The following is a 20,717-nucleotide window of genomic DNA, read 5'->3' on the forward strand; positions in this document are numbered from 1 at the left end:
CACTACACAGTAGCCAACTCCAAATCACCCACTTTGGGCTCTCACCTGGCCCCCAGGTTACAGGTGTGCATTTCTAATTTCCTTTCTAGGCCTATCTCCCTGTAACCACACGAAGGGCCCTCGAACCCAGCAGAAATAGAACTGAACTTATCCCCACTGCCCCCCCCCCCCACCCCACCCCCCGGCAAACACACAGCTACTGTCAGAACGTATATCTCTATCCAGGTGCCAGGAGAAACATCAGAATCGCCCTCAAGGACCCCCCTGTCCCCCTATCACAGAGCCAGGTGGTGACGGCATCCCCCGCATGCTGCCCCCAGGATCTCTGTAAACCAGCAACCCTCACCCAGGCTCTTCAGGGCACAATGACTCTCTAGCATCTTTGCCTGTAAGTGGTCGCCACTAGGTGATAGGATGTTTTTCTTTTTTTTTTTTTACTTGAACCTTCTAAAAAGCAGCCAAAAGTTCTTTTAGCATCACCAAAGTTATGGTCTTAACATGGAAATTCTCTCTCTAGATAACTGCTGACTTTGGAACAAAAGCCAACACCCTCAACGTGGTCTTTAATCTTCACTGGCTCCGGCCCCATCATCCACTACTTCTTCCATCTCCATCTTCTACTACCAAACACCACTGCGCAACCTGCACTGAGGCCACACTGCACGGCTTGCCACTCCCAGAACCGCTGTGCACTGTGACATGTGCACAAGCATTCCCTCCTTGCTCTGCTTCACAGGCCTCCAGCCTTCAAAGCTCAGTCCCAACGCCTTCCCTTCCTATAGGAAAAGGCAGAGGTTAAAAGTCCGGGCTGCGATCAGACAGAGCTCAAATCCCAGCTCTGCCGTCATGAGCAGTGTTATGTGGATACAAATTCCATAAGGTGCAGCCTCAGTTTCCCCATCTGCAAAACAGAATGCAAGTAAACTCAGAAGTCACTTTGAGGCTTAAAAATAAAGTGTCTCAAATGTAAACGGATTAACCTTCACAATCAGAAGAAACAAAAGTTGCTGCATGGGTAAAACAACAAGACCCAACTATATGCTGTCTACAAACGGCCCGCTTTAACATATAAGCACACATATAAGCTGAAAGTGAAGATATTCCGTGCAAATGGGAACCAAAAGAGAGGAGGAGTGACTAACCTTCCATCAAACAAAAGACACTAAGTCCAACAAGACTTTAAGGTCACAAGAGACAGGGCTCCACGCTAAGCCTGAAGTGGAGCCTGCTTAAGATATTCTCTCTCCCTCTCTCTCTGCCCCACTCACTCGCACTCTCTCTCTCAAAAAAAAAAAAGAAAACATTCTCTCCCTTCCTCCGCCCCCCTCCTCCACTCATGCTCTAAATAAATAAAAATAAATAAATAAATGTTTTAAAGTCACAAGAGATAAAGAAGTTGATCATACAATGATTACAATGATACAATGATACAATGATCAATTCAACAGAAAGACGTAACAATCATATATGCACTCACTCAGATCACCTAAATATATAAAGTAAACATCAACAGATCTGAAAAAAGAGCAATACAACAGCAATTGAAGACTTCATACCCCACTTTCAACAATGGATAGGACATCCAGAAAGAAAATCAGTAAGGCAACAGAAGACTTGAACAACACAACCAAATGGAACTCACAGACATCCAGAGCACATTTCACCCAAAAGTAGAGGGGCACGCATTCTTCTTACTTGAACATTCTCCAGGATCACAAGGTTGGTCACAGGACACGTCTTAACAAGTTTAAGGCGGCTGAAATCACCTCAGCTACCTTTTCCAACCACAATGGAACGAAAGTAGGCATCAATAACTGCAAGAAAATGGGAAAATCTACAAACCGGTGAAAATGAACACATCTTTGAACATACAAGGGGTCAAAGAAGAAATCAAAAGGGAAACTAGAAAATCTATAGACAAACAAAAATGAAAACACAACATACCAAAACTTTTGCGACTGAGCAAAGGAGTACCAAGAAGGAATTTTATAGTGATAAGGACCTACATTCTTTCTACAAAAGAAGAAGGGTCTCTAATAAACAGCCGAACTTTACACTTCAAGGAACTAGGAAAAGAAGAACTAAAATCCAAAGTTAGCAGAAGGAAATAAATAATAGGGTAGATACAAGTGAAACAAAAAAGCAAAAACCAACGGGAAAAAAATCAACAGAAGAATCAGTTTTTTGAAAAGATAAACAAATGACAAACCCTTAGTTAGATTGAGAAAAAAAGAGCAAAGACTCAAATAAAATCAGAAATGAAAACAGACATTCTAAATGATGCCACAATTTGTAAAAAAAAATAATAAGGTACTATTATGAACAGTTACATGCCAAATTGGACAACCTAGAAGAAATGGATAAATTCTACCAAGTCTGCATCAAGAATAGAGCTTGAACAGACCAATAACAAGTAAGGAGACTGAATCAGTAATCAAAAACCTCGAAACAAAGACCAGATGGCTTCACAATTAATTCACTGGTGAATTCTACCAAACATTTAAATGACAAATACCAATCCTTAGACTTCCAAAAACATCAAAGAGAGAACACTTCCAAATTCATTTTATGAAACCAGTGTCACCCTGATACCAAAGCCAAACCATAAAGACACTACAAAAAAGAAAACTACAGGCCAATATCCCTAATGAACATGGATGCAAAAATTATCAACAAATATTAGTAAACTAAATTCAACAATACATTAAAAGGTTCATATAACATGACCGAGTGGGATTTATCCCTGATATGCAAAGATGGCTCTATGTATGCAAATCAACTAACGTGATAAACCACATTAACAGAATAAAGAATAAAAATCACATGATTGTCTCAACAGACACAGAAAAAGCATCTGATACAATTCAATACTCTTCCACAATTAAAACTCTCAACAAATTAAATATAGAAGAAACTTATCTCAACACAATAAGGACACACATGAAAAGCCCACAGCTAACATCATCTTCAGGAACGATGGAAAACTGAAAGCTTTTCCTCTACAATTTGGAATCAAGCATGGATAGCCACGCTTTCCATTCCTATTCAGCATGGTACTGTAAATCCTGGCCAGAGAAATTAAGCATGAAAAAGAAATGAAAGGAACCCAAACTGGAAAGGAAGAAGTAAAATTATCTGACTGCAGATGACCTGATCTTACACGTAGAAACCCTAAAGATATCACCCCCCAAACAAAAAAACTACTGGAATAAATATTTTTAAAAGTTGCAGAATACAAACTCAACATACAAAAATCAGTTGCATGTCTGTGCACTAACAATAAGCTATCTGAATAAGAAATCAAGGAAATAATCCTATTTACAAAAGCATCCAAAAAACCTAAAAACGTAAGAATAAACTTCACCAAGGAAGTGAAAGAACTGTATACTGAAAAGTATAAAACAATCATGAAAAACATCTTTAAAAGACACAAGTAAATGGAAAGACAGTCTACATTCATGGACTGAGAGAATTAATATTCTTAAAACGTCCAGACTACCCAAAGTAAACTATAGATTCAATGCAATCCCTATCAAACTACCAATGATATATTATTTTAATGTTTATTTATTTTATTTTTGAGAGAGACAGAGCGTGCAGCATGCAAGCGAGCACAAGCAGGAAGAGGCAGTGACAGATGGAAACACAGAATCTGAAGCAAGCAGGCTCTAGGTTCTGAGCTGTCAGCACAGAGCCCGATGCGGGGCTCAAACCCACGAACTGTGAGATCATGACCTGAGCCAAAGTTAGATGCTTAACCAACTGAGCCACCCAGGCACCCCAAAATCCCAATGATTTTTTTTTTTTTTTTACAAAATAACAGATACAGAAAAAACAATCCTAAAATTTATATGGAACTACAAAGGACTCAAAAAAGCCAAAGCAACTTTGAGCAAGAACAATGCTGGAGGCATCAGAGTTCCTGATTTCAAAATATATCACAAAGCTACAGTAATCAAAATGGCATGGTATTGCCACAAAAACCAATGGAACACAACAGAGAGCCCAGAAATAAACCCCTACAAGTCTGTTCAACAGACACACCACATACAAAAATCAACTCAAAACAGATTAAAGATAAACGTAAGACCCTAAAACCATAAATATTCTAGAAGAAAACATAGGGGAAAAGTTTCTTAGCACTGACAATGATTTATTGGATGGAGCACCAAAACAAGGGCAAAAGAAACAACAAAGTGAAAAGGCAATCCACAGGATGAGAGAAAATGTCTGCAATTCATATCTCTGATTAATATCCAAAATATGTAAAAACCCATACAACTCAACAGCAACAAACTAAAAATAATCCAATTAGAAGATGGGCAAAGGACCTGAATAGATACTTCTCCAAAGAAGAACCAGATATGTTCATACATTCATGTGAAAAAGGGCTCAATATCACTCATCATGAGAAATGCAAATCAAAACCACAATGAGTTAGGGGCACCTGGGTGGTTCAGTTGGTTGAGCATCCGACTTCAGCTCAGGTCATGATCTCCCAGGTTGTGGGTTTGAGCCCCGTGTCGGGCTCTGTGCTGACAGCTCAGAACCTGGAGCCTGTTTCAGATTCTGTGTCTCCCTCTCTCTCTGCCCCTCCCCGACTCCCCCTCCCCCCTCTCTCTCTCAAAAATAAACATTAAAATCTTAAAAAAAACAAAACGGGTTATCACCTCATGCTTGTTGGAACAGTTATTATAAAAAAACAAAAAACAAAAGATAACAAGTATGGCTGAAAGTGTGGAGAAAAGGGAATCCTTATACACTGTTGGTGGGAATATAAATTGATCCCACAATCCCACATAGGGTACATATCCACAGAAACTGAATACACTCCCACATTCATTTCAGTGTTATTCACTATAACCAAGACATGAAGGCAACCTAAATGTCCAATGCAAGATAAATAAAGAAAATGTAGTATTTATATACATAGAGTATTATTAAGCCTTAAAAAAAAAAAAAGGAAATGCTATCATTTGTGACACGGTTTAATAAGGAAGACAGCGTGCTAAGTGAAATAACACTTGGTGAAAGATACAGAACAGACAGAGAAAAACAAATACTGCATAATTCCATTTATAGAAGGAATCTAAAATAGTCACACTCACAGAAGCAGAGAGAATGGTGGTTGCCAGAGTCTGGAAGGAAGGGGAAAGGTGGAAATGCTGGTAAAAGGGTACAAAGTTTCAGTTATACAAGATGATTAAGTCCTACAAATCCACTATATGCCATAATGTCTGCACTATATACTTAAAAATTTGCTGGGGGTCTTCGGTGGCTCAGTCAGTTGAACACCCAACTTCCGCCCAGATCATGATCTCACAGTTCGTGGGCTCGAGCCCTGTGTCGGGCTCTCTGCTGACATCTCAGAGCCTGGAGCCTGCTTCACATGCTGTGTCTTCCTCTCTCTCTACCCCTCCCCTGCTCATACTCTCTCAACAATAAATAAATGTTAAAAAAAATTTTTTTATAAAAAAAAAATTTGCTAAGATAATTATACTGGAATTTAAAAAATAATTTTTAAAAAAATTTGCTAAAAGAGTAGACCTATATCAAACGTTACCACAAAAAATTAAAAGTATAAAAATCTAAAAAAAGTGTAAAAATAAAAAAAAATCAAGAGGGCAGAAAGAAACTCTTGGAGGTAACGAATAGGTTTAAGGCACTATGCTACTGGTTTCGCAGGTATATGCTAATCTCCAAACTCATCAAGCTGTACACGTTAATCCGTATAGCTTTTTGTACGTAAATCATACATCGATAAAATGGTTTTTAATTAATTAATTATTTTTGAGAGAGACAGTATGAGTGAGGGAGGGGCCGTGGGGGGCGGGGGGGGGGGCAGAAGATCTGAAGTAGGGTCTGCGCTGACAGCAGTGAGCCAGATGCAGGGCTCAAACCTGTGAACCATGAGATCATGACCTGAGCCAAAGTCAGACGCTCAACCGACTGAGCCACCCAGGTGCCCCAATAAAGTGGTTGTTTAAAAACAAAAGAAAAAAGCAAGCATACCCTTATATTATCACAGTGCATGCAAAGTAATCACTTAATAAACAGGTATTACTGGGGCACCTGGGTCGCTCAGTCAGTTAAGCGTCCAACTTCAGCTCAGGTCATGATCTTGCAGTCCGTGGGTTCGAGCCCCGCGTCAGGCTCTGTGCTGACAGCTCAGAGCCTGGTGCCTGTTTCAGATTCTGTGTCTTCCTCTCTCTCTGACCCTCCCCCGTTCATGCTCTGTCTCTGTCTCAAAAATAAATAAATGTTTAAAAAAATTTTTTTAAATAAATAAACAGGTATTATTCCTGCCCTCCTACATCCTCCAGACAAAATGTGCCATCCTGTATCTTAGCTCCCCAACCTACTGTGTGCCTGTCTACACCACTTTACACATTAGATCAGAATTACGTGTTTGCGTAGGTTTCCCCTCATCGGGTGTGTTGGTGGTCCCTAAACCAAAGCCCCCAGGAAAGCAGGACATACCCTGGAGTTGTTTGCTTGAGCGTGAACTAAAAAAGAACAACGAAGGAACCAGTCTAGTCATGGTGAGACGGATAATAAAACATCGCATCTCAGCCAACAATTACCATTTTGCACTGCTAAGACTTCCCCAAGACTGCTGTCTAAAAGTAAATAACTCTGCAAAGAGGTAAACTGTTGGAAGTGATAAGTCATTCTTCCCTTCGAGAGGCAAGTCAAAGAACAGAAAGTTAAATCAAACAAAAGGATACGCAATTCCTCTAATACGTTTGATCTTCCCTGGATCCGTGAGCTGAACGGGCTTCAGGACCTTCCTCACAGGACAGGAGAAGAACACTTCTCCTCCTCCTCCGGGAGGCATTCCCCGTCGCACAACCTGCCCGGGTGGAAAGACAGAAGAGGTGACGATGCTGCGGAGCGCGTGACCCCGACACCCAACCTGGCTGCTCTGTGCCAAGGGGCTCTTCCTCGGGAGGCAGCGAGCTCTTTCGTACCCAACTTGTCAACCCCTTCAATGCCGACAGCACCTTAAGTTAGCACCAAGAGGGCACATGCTGAGCGGTGACTCCGGGCTAGCACGTCCCCATCACAGTGAAGCCACTTCATCACGAGGGCCTGTCCCCTCATCCTAACTGTGAGCAACTAGCCCAGCTCATTGGCTCATCCCATTTCTCACCCGTCAGGAACCCGCTTCTCCTCCTGTGCAATGAACTGATCTATGAAAACTCATTTTATTCAGTAAAAATGAAGTCATTTCCCCCGTTTTAAAACATTAACTTAAGAAATAGATGCTAAACAGCTTAAGATATCCAGTGTTACTGATGTAACCCTGCTTAAACAGATGCTTAAATTACTTCTACTAGGTTTTGAAAACACTGAACATTCACAGGGGCATCCAGGTTGGGAGGCCCTGGAGACAAATTACATCTTGATGATTCGACCAGAGGGGGCGTGTGGCTAGAACCCTGGCTCCACTGCTCACTAGTGGAGATGCCACGAGGACTCAGGGAGCCGACGCGTGTGCAGCACTCACACCATCACCTACTGCAGAGTAAGTGCGAGTAACTGGCCACTATGACTGTCATTACTCAAGAGTCCCTCTCCAGCTCCAAGTCTGTAACGTTGGGGTCATGACTCCCGTGGGTGTTCTCAATGGAGACGTTCGATGTGACACACACAGACACACTGAGTCACACGGCTCTTCCCATGAGTTCACAAGAGAATATGTTGTACGCATATATATACAGCCAACAAGGTACACGCATCCTTACCTTTAGTTCAAATGATTCACCGTCAATTCCAAACTGTTTCAACAGGGGGAGGGCTGTTGCCTTAAGAACATCAACCTGTGGAATTATTTCAGGAAAAAAAAAAAAAAAGTTTAATTAAACCTTGAGAAGTGGGAAGAACAAAGAGCCCACAAAGCAGGATGAGGTTCAGCAACCGGGCACACGATGTCGTCCTGTGAGGAGAAAGCACGCGGGCTTACAACTGAGGGCATGGGCCGGCTCTGCTCCCAAATAAGACTGCAATTTTACAAGCTGCCGGCTTCTCCGAGCCCCTCTTTCCTCACTTTATAACAGCATACATGTACCCTGTGAGTCATCGTGAGTATCACATGCATCACGCAAAAAGCATCAAGAAATGGCTAGGCCCATCCAGAAAACAAACTGGGACTTCTGCTCATTCCTAGAGGCCTAAGCGTTACAGAAGAAAATATCAGCCTTTTTTATTATTCTTTTTCCAACATGGTTTAGTGCTGAGAGCTGGTGGCAATCCAAGCCAAAGCAAACCAAATGAAGTCTGCAACCTGAGCAGGGGCTACCTGGGAGTCCTGCGGGTGCCACACAGGCAGTCACAGGAGGGGACGGTCCACAAAGGGGTAGGCCGGGGGAGGTAGGCTTGGACTCAGGGAAGCCCCACAGTGCAATGACAATGCCCACAGTTGATGGCAGGGCTGTGCCGAGCATGGCTGTTATGACCTCCTCCCTTAGAGCTCCTCGGGGGCCTGGGGTCCTCTGCTTATTTATTTGTGGATGCCCCAGAGGGAATAAGGGTGACATTCAAATCAGGTTGGCGAACAAGTCAGTGAACGCTGTCTCAACAGCAACTCAGGAAGGAAAGGAAAATCACTCCCTTACTTGTTCCCAACTGAACAGAGCTGCTTTCCAGCCTGCAGGGGCGAGCGACCCCTAGGCAGGGGCAGGGCGGCTCGGTCCAGGCTCCACCTCCTGTTAGCTGTGTGGCTTCTGGTCAGAAAATCCCAACTGTCTGAATTTCCTGGTCTTTAAGGTCTGGGGCTCTCAGCCTGTCTCTCTCCGAGCTGCCACCAACTCTAACATGCTGAGATTCAACAGAATGAGACTCCAATAAGCCTTCATAGCAGAGAACAGCCCTAACTAAATATTCTGATACCACAAAATTAACCAGGGGCAGAAATGACCTCTGAAGCCTAGGAACCTGGTCAGAATGGATGAGGTGGGGCAGAAGCAGTTACGAGGAAAACTCATTAAAGATTAGCTAATGTCATTAAATACTGAAGCTAAACGTGTGTCGCAAACTTAAAATAATGCATTTGGGGCTGCCAGAACCGAGAGGAAGCCAGTCTAGGCTAGAATTAAGGGCAACTGGGGAGCAGGCCAACCCAGACTCTGGGAACAGTGGGGGTGGAGGGGTGCACGCTGCTCTGCCGACAAAGTGACTCTGGGACCCAGGCGCCCAGCCTGGAGAGAGGGAGAGAGAGGGCGGGGAGAGAGGGGAGAAAGCAGCGCATCCCTTCTGCCTCATCCTACCTATACCTGGAGTCAAAAGGCCGAGGCCAAATGGACTCTGAAGGTCAGCCAGAAGCCCTAGTGTAGCTGAAGGGGGTCCCATCTCCTGAATGAGCCTCTAGCTGCCCCGGACGGCAGGCATCCTGGTGCAGTGGGACTAGGGCCAGAAAAGCAGATGCGGGCTTGAGTCCTTCTCTGCCTCTTGTTAGCTGGGAGACCTGGACACTTCCCCACGTCCCCAGGGCCGTGGGTGCCTCCTGCGTAAAGTGAGGGGCTGGACTGGACGTACCCCTCTCGCTGTGCACACTCTCATTTTAGCAGAGTGAGGATGGTCTACAAGTTCTGCTTAAGGAAAATGGAGCTGGAACTCTGCGATTACAGGCCCAAGTCTGGTCCAAATGGCACCTGACGGCAGAGGCATTACCCTTCAGTTCAGTCAGTCAGCAGACAGAAATGCGATCAGATCCAAGCCGACGCGAGAAAGGGAAGAAACCTGCTCTCAGCTACCTTGTCTGAAACAGTGATAAGAACATCCACCTCACAGGGTTGGTTCAAGAATTCAGTAAATAAGGATACATACAGAAGAACACAGGTTCACTCACAACGGGGCCCAGCACACAGGAGACATGATCGTACTTCTTTTCCCCTTCCAGGAGGGTACTGAAAAAGACTGGAACCTTCCTTGCCATTTGACCGGCTTGTTGGCACCAATAAATATCTACTGTGCTCTGGTGCAGAATCACGGAGATGCAGATAAGATCTCCTGAACTTTTCTTCTCAGAATTTCTCCCTACTCCCTGCCCTTCTGTCCCCAAGGGAACATGTCCCTATTCTCTCACAAGGCTCGTCCTATCACTTCTACTGTCTTACCCTCACCCCTCCAGCAGCTCCAGGAGTCAGCCTTATAAACACCCCCATCATCCTATCTAACCTTCTAACCATCCCGGTTCTTCATCTGTCTGCTACTCATTCCCCAACCTATGGCTGTCTTTATCGTCCAAGGACACTGCTCTCTCGAGGTCAGTACAACTTCTCACTGCCGAACCCCCCACCCAGCCCGAAGTCGGCTCCTGCAAAGACTGGCTTTGTGAGTCATCCCCCGCTTCTTAGAGCTTAGCTCCTATGTCCACGGTCGCTGTCTCTGGCCCCTCTTCCCCACTCACACCTCAAACATTCACTTCCTCTTCTTCCCCTACTCCCAGCCTCTGGGACCATGGGGCAAAACCCAAATGCCCATGGAGGTCAGAAAGGGAATTTAAATGAACGATGAGGTCAGCTAAGGCCTGTGTCCAACTGGAGAGCTCACGTCTCATCCAGAGGACCACGCCACTCAGGTCGGGCTGATGGCCACCCAGCGCCACCACGTCGACCTACTGTAACGTAAGACCTGGGGTCTCAAACATGAACCACCAATTCAGAGACACACACCGGCACACTGCAGCCCAGAGGAGGAACACCTGTAGGATTAATTCAGTCAAAAAGCCTCCAGGGTTCAACCCCGGCCTGGTCCATCTCACTCTCCTAGGGTTTTAACTGTCAATAGGTGAGATCCTGGTGACCTGTCTCTGAGACCCCAGACGATAACTTCTAACTGCCAGCTAGACAACCTCTGTGGATATCCTGCCAATATCCCAGAGAAGAGAATGAAAGTGAAACACATCATCCATCATCCTACCACAATTTTCCTCTTCCCCATATCAAATGCTATCTGATCTCTACCCTTCAAGTCAACCAGGACAGAAATCATGGAATTATTTATAACTCCTTCCTCCTGTCCCATCTCCAATTAGCTGTCAAGTTAAGAAACCTCTCCCCCCACAATGTCCTTCAGATCTGTCCCTTCCTTTCTACTTCCACCTCCATGATGTTCAAACTAGTTGAGACCTTTCCAATTCATCCTCATCTTGGCCTCCGGAGTCATCTTCCTAAAATCCAAGACTGACTCTGTGGCCTCCTTTCCTCTAAAAAACCCTCCCAGCCCTCAGCATTTTGCCTATACCTCTGATAAGGGTACCCTCGTAGCCCCCCTGGCTGCCTCCATAGCTGTCCACCTTAGGAGATCAAGATCCCGAAGGGCAAAACTCCTTGAGTTCATCCTGTGTGCACACAGTGGGCACGGATGTGAATCGGGGAAGCCAAACATCACAGAGAAAGCTTGAAATGAAGCCACAGGCTGAAGAAGTTACTCTTCATCCAGGATTAGGTGTATTTCTTTTATCCTAGGCTGGAGTCAAGTATTCACCAAGGTCACTTTAGCCGTGAAGCTAGAAAAAGCAGAACCCCACCACACCTGAAAACAGATTTTTTTTTTTAAATACTCTGCACACAAGAGTTAAGTATTATTTCTGGGGAATTCATCAACTAATCTTTGCCACTGTTAACATACAAAACTTTTTTTTAATAACGCCAGTGCAAATAGCTTTTAAGATTATTGGCAATTATAGGAAAAAAAAAAAAAAAAGAGTACATAACTGAGGCAGCCAGTACCCAAGTTTCCTCATGTTTCAGAGCTTTTTCCCATTATGCAAGGCCCCTGCTCCCCCCGCCCCAATCCAGAAGTGAAAAGCCTCCTGTCACATTTCTAACTGAAAGGCCCATTTCCTAGAATCGTCAGAAAATGCAGTAAAAAAGGAATCATTTGAAACTAGTTTAAAATTCTAAAGAGGCTGTGCACATTCCCTTACAGCTGACAATTTCAGGTCTTACACTGTACTCAGGATCCTCGGAAGAGTCTGTGCACCCGAACTCCCAAGAATTGAGGAGTAAGTGTCTTAGTGCCTAGCAACACATTAACCATGTTTCCCCCCTACGAGATGTCTTGGTGAACACCAGCGGTCTCCGCTTTGGGGCTCAAGGCACCACCTAACTGGTCTTTACTGGCTAGAAAAGCTACACACACTTCCCATTCCGCCTCCGGAGCCACCCTCTCCGAGGTCCCGGTCCCAAGTCGGTGGAGGTGAGCCTTGGTAAGGTGTCCTTGGTAAGAACTTCACATCATGGCCTTGGGTTTTCAGATACCTTCTCTGGAGAGCAGGGGATCCTTCCCTCCCCGCAAGAAAGGTCTAAGGCAGGCCTGGACAGAACTGTTCTAGTATCTCTCTCTCTCTCTCTCTCTCTCACACACGACAAAACCCATCCTTGAATGACTCTAAGACAGCTGTGGTGGCCACAACGAAAATTCCAGGTATATATTAAACTATCCTCCCCACACACGCAGGAAAATTAGCATGCTTAATAAGGAGGTCGCTGGCGCCCACAAACTATCAGAGTTCGCGTATACCTTCCCTGCCCCTGCCCTTTTTCTAAATCTGCAAACTCTTCTCAGAAGAAGAAAAGCCCTAAAATTTATGGTTAAAATCTGAGTTAACTCAAGATAATGCTACAGCAATGCCAAGGAGATATTATTATTTTCTGTCTGAAATTTTGGTCTGCTGCCTTGCAGCCGCAGCCATCACATGACCTTAGGAAGATCCACGCTCCAGCACTGGAGCCAACAGAGCCATTTTTCATGTCAACCATGATGAGACTGCACACATCTGCTCTGAAGGTTCTTAGACACGACAGCGAAAGGCACCTTGATGAATGTTAACAGTCATCACGGCATTTGATGATTGCAAATTTTGGTTCATCTGCTTCCCGGGGTGATTAATGTCTAAATCTCAAGGTAAATAACAAAACGGAGACCCTCAACAATGAAACCTGTGCTTTGTCAGGAACTTGCTTCTCAAAAGCTGGGCTGTGACAAGAGACAAGACTATTCACTACTCACCGAAGGGTCAACCTGGTCATTGGTTACTCCCCGCAGGACAATTCTTAACGGGTGCTTCATAAACGGAGCCAGGCAAAGAAGACTCTCCAGGTAGTAGCCAATGCTGCGAAGGACACTACAGTCATGTTCCACGGACCCGCCATACAGGAGGCCGGGCTGGTAATACAAGGTTGTTCCTTATACCGGAGGAGGAAGAGCCACATTCAGCCGAAAAAACAAAAAACAAAAAAACAAAAAACACGAAGTGTCAAAAAGGCAACAAAAGCAGTGAGTCCCAAGGGGAAAGTCTGACAAGGGCATCCGAGAAGTTCAAAATGCCATTCCTAAGAGCCCACACTTAACTTTTCCAAAAGCTGACTCATTACTGTCAAGCCCCTGTAACAATAATAAACTGTGAGTGTAATTTAATAAACAGTAATACATTAAACCCCTCCCTAAGCATCTGAATTGCCAAAGTCGTGGCAGGGCACAGAGGAGAGATCCCAACGGGCGCTATGGGCTTCCAACAGCACACTCTGCCTGCTGGCGGAGGGCTCTGCGAATGATGTGCTGAAATCGTCACATCAGCAACCAGCTTCTTTCCAGGCGCTTGAAACGAGATTTCCCAGAAACTGCACTCATCAACAGGATTCCTAGAGAAGGCAAGTACTTCATGGCACTTAATTCCATTAATAGTAGCTCTTTTTAAATTTAATAACAACAAATAGAAAGATCTAAAATTATTGAATAGCTTTGGTGGAAACTCCATTATCTCCGTTCACTCTTTCCCATATCCGTATCATCCAAAAAGTTTCTTACTGGGTGTATGTATTAGAGGAAAAGCAAAGTAAAATATTCTAGATTTTGGGGGGAGGGCATAAATGGCTGAACATGGTATTGCTGCTGCTCAAAATCTTTTGTCAGTGTCTCCTGGCGTAATTTACCAATACATTTAACATTAGAGGAAAGAGATTTACGCTCAGTCCCTCACAAGGAAAGCCACTCTTGAGAGGTTCATAAAATAAATGTAGGTTTTACCAAATTAAAAGCCAAAATCCCAATGATCACAATCAGAATCATGTTCTGATCAAAGTGGGAAAGAGTCTACATCAGTTAGTCTAAATTAAATTTTAGATTAGTCTAAAACCAATCCTTTAGGTCAAAAAGCCAAAAACAAACAAACAAACAAAAAAACAAAAAAACAAATACATAACCACTAAATTCTGCAAATCTGTTTATGCCTGCAAATTAACAGGGTGACAAATTGGTCAGATTATCAGAATTGAAGGCTTCTACGCTGGTGGGCACAGGGCACATGAGGTGGAAGCAGGATCATGTAAAATGTCTTACTTCCCAACTTGAGCTGAAGAGAGGACTAGAAAAGAATTACGCACCCTCTGAATCACCGATAAAAATTGCTGAAAAAAATCTCCAGCAAAACAATATTAAAAATTTTTAATTTTTTAAAAATCTCCAGCAATTTCCAAGTAAACAAGCCAAGGAGAACTCAGGGAATGACAGCTTGCAACGAGCCCCTGAGGTCTCACGCCTGAAACTTGTTCTCCGTAAGGCATGGCTGAATGTGGCTACAGGCCGCTGAATCTCCTGTGACACAAGGGCCACTTATCAGGCCAAGCTGGTCTTCTTTCTTAAGAGAGCCAATGCATGAGAAAGGTCATGGTTTCCTTTGCTGAATACATGTGCAAAGGTGAACAGCTCGTGGAGCCGGCCAAAGGATGTTTGCCATGGTCTCCCTGACAAGGTCGAGAAGAGTTTCTAACAGCAAACAAACAGCTAAAAAGAACCTAAATGTTTATCAGTAGGGAACAATCAAATAAATGATCATGCATCCCCACGCCAGAATACTCTACTAGGTGCACTGAAATATCGAGATAGATCTGCGTATGCCTGGCAGCGAAAGTTCTCGGAGACCTCGGTGACAGCGAAAAAACGCTGGCTGCAGAACAACATGAAGAGCATGACCCTGCTGGTCTCAGATACGGAAGCGCCGTGCAAGCAAATGCGTGGAAAAGAGACCAGGGCACACGCCCCAGACCGTGACCGCGGCAGCCCCTCGGGGCGGGGCTGGAAGAAGAAACAGGTGAAGGGATTTTCACATCTTCTGCCTACGCTTGTGCGTGCTTCTTTTAAAAGACAAAAATAAAATAAAATTCAGCGCGTTCAACTATCTCACAGACTTTGTTGTAAAATTTTATTGTGACAAAATAAACAATCGGACTTTGAAAAGCCGCACATCGATTTTAGGCGTGAAGTACTTTTGTTGCTGAAGCAGAGGAGGTGCCTGCTTGAGCTGAAACGTTCAGCCTTCTAACTTCTCTCAGTCAAGGGTGCGCCCCTCACGCTGGCAGATCTGACACACGTCTCCAGTCGACTTCTCCAGGCAGGAAGCCAGGTCTTCCCACCCGAATATTTATCCCGTTAAGAGGCACGAGAAGTAGAGGAACGGGTCAGCAGCACACGTGGCTGCCTTCAGGAATGGGAAGAGACGGCGCTTACCTGTTTGGTTTATTTCGATCCGAGAACCATTAGTTATTTTGTCCAACAGCCTTATGAAGCTGGCTTCAAAGTCTGCGGGGGAAAGAGAACACAGACTGGTCACCGTTTCCAGAGAAGAGGTCTCATCCGGGAACTGCAGTGGAAGGTCCGTGACCCCTGCACCACACCCGGGTTCCAGTCGGGACAGGGCCGGGACCACTGGCTGAGGAAACCGAAGCATCAGAAAAGCACCGACTGGCATGTCTATGTTTAGTGGAACTATGAGAAACAATTCGGCTTTCATATTCCACGACAAACCGCAACTCTACCTGCATCTAGTGGGGTATTAATTTCAGCAGCCTAACACCCATAAAGGCCTGTTCTTCTGACCTCAGGCGTGCATGCCAAACAAGGGAGAAGCAGCAGAAAGGAGGGAAGAGTTTTAGAGTCAATTTCGTATTTGTTCCCCACCTGAGAGGGCAGATGAATGTGCAGGCCACCCTCCAGTCTCCGAAGCAGTAAGGGGTCCCGGTTTCCTCCACTCAACACTGTCCCTTCTCTCCCCTCATCACGCCTCTTACTCACCTGGAGCTATCACCCCAGTTTAGTTTTTCATTTCATTACACACATACTTGAATGTACAATATTACCGTCACCTTCTTTTTAATGTGTGAAAAAAAGACTGCAAGAAAAAGCACCACGTGTTAACGAATGGGTTTCTCTTCATGGTAGGACATTGTACGAATTTAACTTCTTATTCAAATCTTGATGTACATATTTGCTTCAATTCCTTTTACGGACAGATTGTCGTCTAAAACATAAAAAGTGGGCATTACTTAAAAGGGGGGTGGGCCGAGGGGGAAGAAATGGATTTTAAATGTGAAAAAGGAGAGGAGGTAGAATGAAGACTCAGGCAGGACGGCACTTCCTGTAAGTCCTGTGCCTTCCCATAAGTGGGTCACACACACACTCGTTCTCTCTCACTCCCTTTCTGGCGTCAACCTGTGCCCATGAACAAGGACAGGAAGACTAACTTTTCTGCACCAAAGGCATGGCCACCACCTGGCGATTTAGGCAGTCTGCACCCCTCTATACACTAACAGAAGTTTCCAGCACAGACCCCAGCAGCCGCCTGAACTGATCCAGAGGGCTAAGCAATTCCCGTCCACCTGTGCAGTTACTTACTGCTGTCCCCGCACCCCCGTCACAGTAGATGCTGCAATCCGTACCGAGAACACTGGGCTAGAAGTCAGAGACTCCGGCGAGCCCTGAACAGGGAACGACGGCTAATTCCAGCAGGTGTGCATCAAAGCATGCCTTACAGCCGGACATTCTCTCATTTAATCCTCAAATCCCCACGGCAGGGAGGGCTGTTCCCATTTCATAGGAGGCTGGGGCCCGAGAATGAGGACCAGCAAGTGACGAAGCCGGGGGCTGAGGGCAAGCCTGTCCTTCTCCACGGTCCACACTAACCAGGGACGCCACTTTGCCGAACTCCGTTTAATCCTGAGTCCACCACCTCCTCCAGAAAATCACGGTACCTCTTAACTGTAGGCACTGACCTACCGCAGAGTCCTGCAGACCATTTAATGGGTCCCCAATCAACATTTTTAACGAAACCAGAATAGAATAAACAATGTCAGAGTTAACTGTACGGAGTTAACTGTTGGCGAAACCTTAATTCTTTACAAATATCTGTATGCGTACTTGGTCGTGGTGTTAGGCAGCATCCCAAAGTTTGAAAATAACTCAACTACAAAATGACTTCTATGGCCTCTTTATATAGAGTTCTTAAAGTTTTTACAGTTTTATTTATTTTTGAGAGAGAGCGAGCGAGTGAGTATAAGCAGGGGAGGGGCAGAGAGAGAGGGAGACACAGAATCCGAAGCGGGCTCCAGGCTCTGAACTGTCAGCACAGAGCCTGACATGGGGCTCGAACCCACCAACTGCGAGATCATGACCTGAACTGAAGTTGGACGCTCAACCGAGCCACCCAGGCGCCCCTAGCATATTCTGGTTTTAAAAATCGGGCATGATGGGGCGCCTGGATGGCGCAGTCGGTTAAGCGTCCGACTTCAGCCAGGTCACGATCTCGCGGTCCGTGAGTTCGAGCCCCGCGTCAGGCTCTGGGCTGATGGCTCGGAGCCTGGAGCCTGCTTCCGATTCTGTGTCTCCCTCTCTCTCTGCCCCTCCCCCGTTCATGCTCTGTCTCTCTCTGTCCCAAAAATAAATAAAAAACGATGAAAAACAAAATGTTAAAAAAATAAATAAAATAAAAATAAATAAATAAATAAATAAAAAATCGGGCATGATCAAGACCACAGTGCCACTTTCTGCCTGTATTTTTAGCAAACGCAACGTGCTCTGCACAAAAAAAGGAAACCTTGATTTGCTCAAGTTTTTGAGGTGACTAAAGGGGATTGAGGAACAAGAATTCATGAATAAAGTCCAAGATTAAACTGCATAGCTCTTACAGATTAGGAAAGAAAAAAGAACATTAAAACAAAAGCCTAACTTTCCATTTTTTTTTCTTCTGCAATCCACGGGAGCACTTACGCACCAACATAGTTTAAAACGCCCAGCAGAGGGGCACAGGCAGGAACAGAATGGGCACGTAGAGAGACCTCCAGGCTGGACCATCCCCTGGTCACAGCAAATAGGTGACTCAGAAACAGTACTTCAAAGAACCAAACACAAGAGCTAGTTCCAGAATCCTGGCAACAGCGAAGATATAGCTCCATCACGTGGTATGAGAAAGCTCTCAAGTTCACCTAATAATAGTAAGACTGAAGTCCGCAGACTTCATTAAGGCAAGATGTGTAGGATCCGTTGTCCTTTCACTTCCCATACACCCTTTGTGACTCTTCCTCCTCAAGACTGCTCTTGGGGGTACAGTTTCAAGTATCTAAAAACACTGGGGAAAAACATCCAAAAATAGGCACGAGTTTACTGCACTGCTTGGGAATACATGATTAGGTGATAAAGCTATAAAGACCATCTGCACAAATACCATAGTGGTCAGGAGAGTGACTGCCAGCAGCAGCAGAGAAGGGAGTCTCTACTGGAAGACGCCCGGCCCCACAGGTCAGCAATGTTCCATTTCTTGACGCGGATGGGGTCACACAGGTGTTCACCGTATAACCTTTTAAGCACCACTTTTATGTTTTACGCATGTTATGTTACTGTAGTCAACATTTGTTAAAAATTTATATTATCAGGACCTTCAATCTCAGAATTCATTAAATACTGCCTCAGATACCTAATGCACTCCCCTCCTTAAGGGAAGTGAGCTCATCACTTCTTTAAGGGGCCAGTAACTCTGTAAAACAGTGGCAGTCATCAGCCTGACCCACTCCTCACTAAGGCAAACTATGTCTCAAATAAGGATGTTTATTTATATCTATTTATAACATTCATATATAAATGTTAGATATAAATACATACAGGATATATATCAGAACACTCTATAGCATCAAAATTAAAGAGATTTCTTATATACTGATATAAATCATCTGCATGGTATGCTGAGTGAAAAAAAAGTAGGAAGCTGATGGCCATTTGTGTGAAAGAGGACAACATACATACGTACTTGCTTATTTATGTAAAAAATAGCCCTGGAAAGAAACACAACAAACTGGTAACACCGGTTGCTTCACAGGGAAGGAAAAATAAAAAAGAGACAAAAGCCCATCTTATAAACCCTTTTTGTTCCCTCTGAATTTCATGCCATGCATATATTTTTTAAAATACATAAAATTTAAGTTAAAAAATACAAATAAAGGTACTGTGACACAATTTAAATAGCCAACAAAACCACTTTCATTAAATAGCCTATGAAAGATCTTTCTAAATACTACAGTCATTATGTATAAAATATACGTATTCTATGTATATGTAGTAATACATTATGTGACAAATGATAAATTATATTTTAACTGAAACATATAACATCTTTCCTAAATTGTCAATATGTCCAGAAAAAAATTACAGAACATAATAAAATATTTTGAACAGAAATATTAATTTTATCAGAATACACAGGAGACTACCAAAAAAAAGTTCACCATACTAAACATAGCATGAAAAAAAGGAAAAGAGAAAAAAACGAACTGAGATTTCAGATACGGAACAGATTTACAAGCCAAAAAGTAAATGAAAAAATAATCTCAAAAAGATTTTAAAAGTGGAAACTATAGCAGAAAAAAAATCAAGCTAATTCATTTTAACAAATACGACACAGGGGCACCTGGCTGGCTCAGTCAGTAGAGTATGCCACTCTTAATCTCAGGGTTGTGAGTTCGAGCCCCACACTGTGAGTTTAAGCCCCACACTGGGCATGGAGCCTGCTTTAAAAATTAATCAATTAATTAATTTAAAAAATACAACACAGATCAATAGTCTCATTCATCTGTAAGAAGAAATAAAATGTGAGTTAAGAAAATCAGAAATAAAAAATAATATAATTAAAAAGAAACTATAATCTCTATGGATACATTTGAAATTAATATAGCTATGTAAAAAGATGATAAACAGATAAACAGAAAGAGAAATCTAAAACTAAGGGAAGGAGAAAATTTATCAATAAATCAAAAAGATCACTGATGAAGTTGCTGGCAAATGTTTTCCCGACAATTCAAAGGAAAATAATTCTTATATTACGTATTCCAAAGAACAACAACAACAACAAAAGCACAGAGAGATGGCTTCAATCACAGAACAGTTAAGAGCATCACATGCAAAATAAAAAATTACAAACTAATTTATTCTGTTTATTTTTTATGTTTTTTAATCTTTTTTTTTTTTTTTTTTAAACATTTATCCATTTCTGGGAGTGAGAGGCAGAGTGTGAGCAGGGGAGGGGCAGAGCTGAGAGGGAGACACAGAATCCAAAGCAGGCTCCAAAGCAGGCTCCAGGCTCTGAGCTATCAGCAGAGCCCGACTCGAGGCTCAAACCCACGGACCGTGAGATCCTGATCTGAGCTGAAGTCAGATGTTTAACTGTTTGGGCGCCCCCAAACTAACTTCATTTAATGAGAACAAATGAGGGGCACCTGAATAGCTCAGTCGGTTAAGTATCTGACTTTGGCTCAGCTCGTGATCTCAAGGTTTGTGGGTTGAGCCACACATCCAGCTCTGCACTGACAGTGTGGAGCCTGCTTGGGATTCTCCCGGATTCTTTCTCTCTCTCTCTCTCTCTCTCTCTCTCTCTCTCTCTCTCTCTCTCT

The 20,717-nt window shown here is 43.8% G+C and overlaps 1 protein-coding gene across 6 annotated transcripts in view; it reads right to left on the bottom strand.

Annotated features, from left to right (window-relative positions):
• RCL1 (RNA terminal phosphate cyclase like 1) overlaps positions 1 to 20,717 on the bottom strand; it is a 57,230-nt gene that overhangs the window by 25,507 nt on the left and 11,006 nt on the right. For 3 of the 6 annotated variants that reach the window (XM_049643684.1, XM_049644084.1, XM_049643773.1), the window contains exons 2-5: positions 15,514 to 15,585; positions 13,018 to 13,193; positions 7,749 to 7,823; positions 6,729 to 6,853 (exon numbers count right to left, since the gene is read on the bottom strand). In XM_049643684.1, coding sequence (XP_049499641.1) covers positions 6,729 to 6,853; positions 7,749 to 7,823; positions 13,018 to 13,193; positions 15,514 to 15,585 — 448 coding nt within the window. Of the gene's footprint in view, positions 1 to 1,642; positions 2,459 to 6,728; positions 6,854 to 7,748; positions 7,824 to 13,017; positions 13,194 to 15,513; positions 15,586 to 20,717 lie in introns of those variants that run through there. The other 3 variants (XM_049643940.1, XM_049643859.1, XM_049644011.1) reach the window with 3 other exon arrangements.

This window comes from Panthera uncia, chromosome D4 (genome assembly GCF_023721935.1).
Source record: "Panthera uncia isolate 11264 chromosome D4, Puncia_PCG_1.0, whole genome shotgun sequence".
Classification (NCBI taxonomy): Eukaryota; Metazoa; Chordata; class Mammalia; order Carnivora; family Felidae; genus Panthera; species Panthera uncia.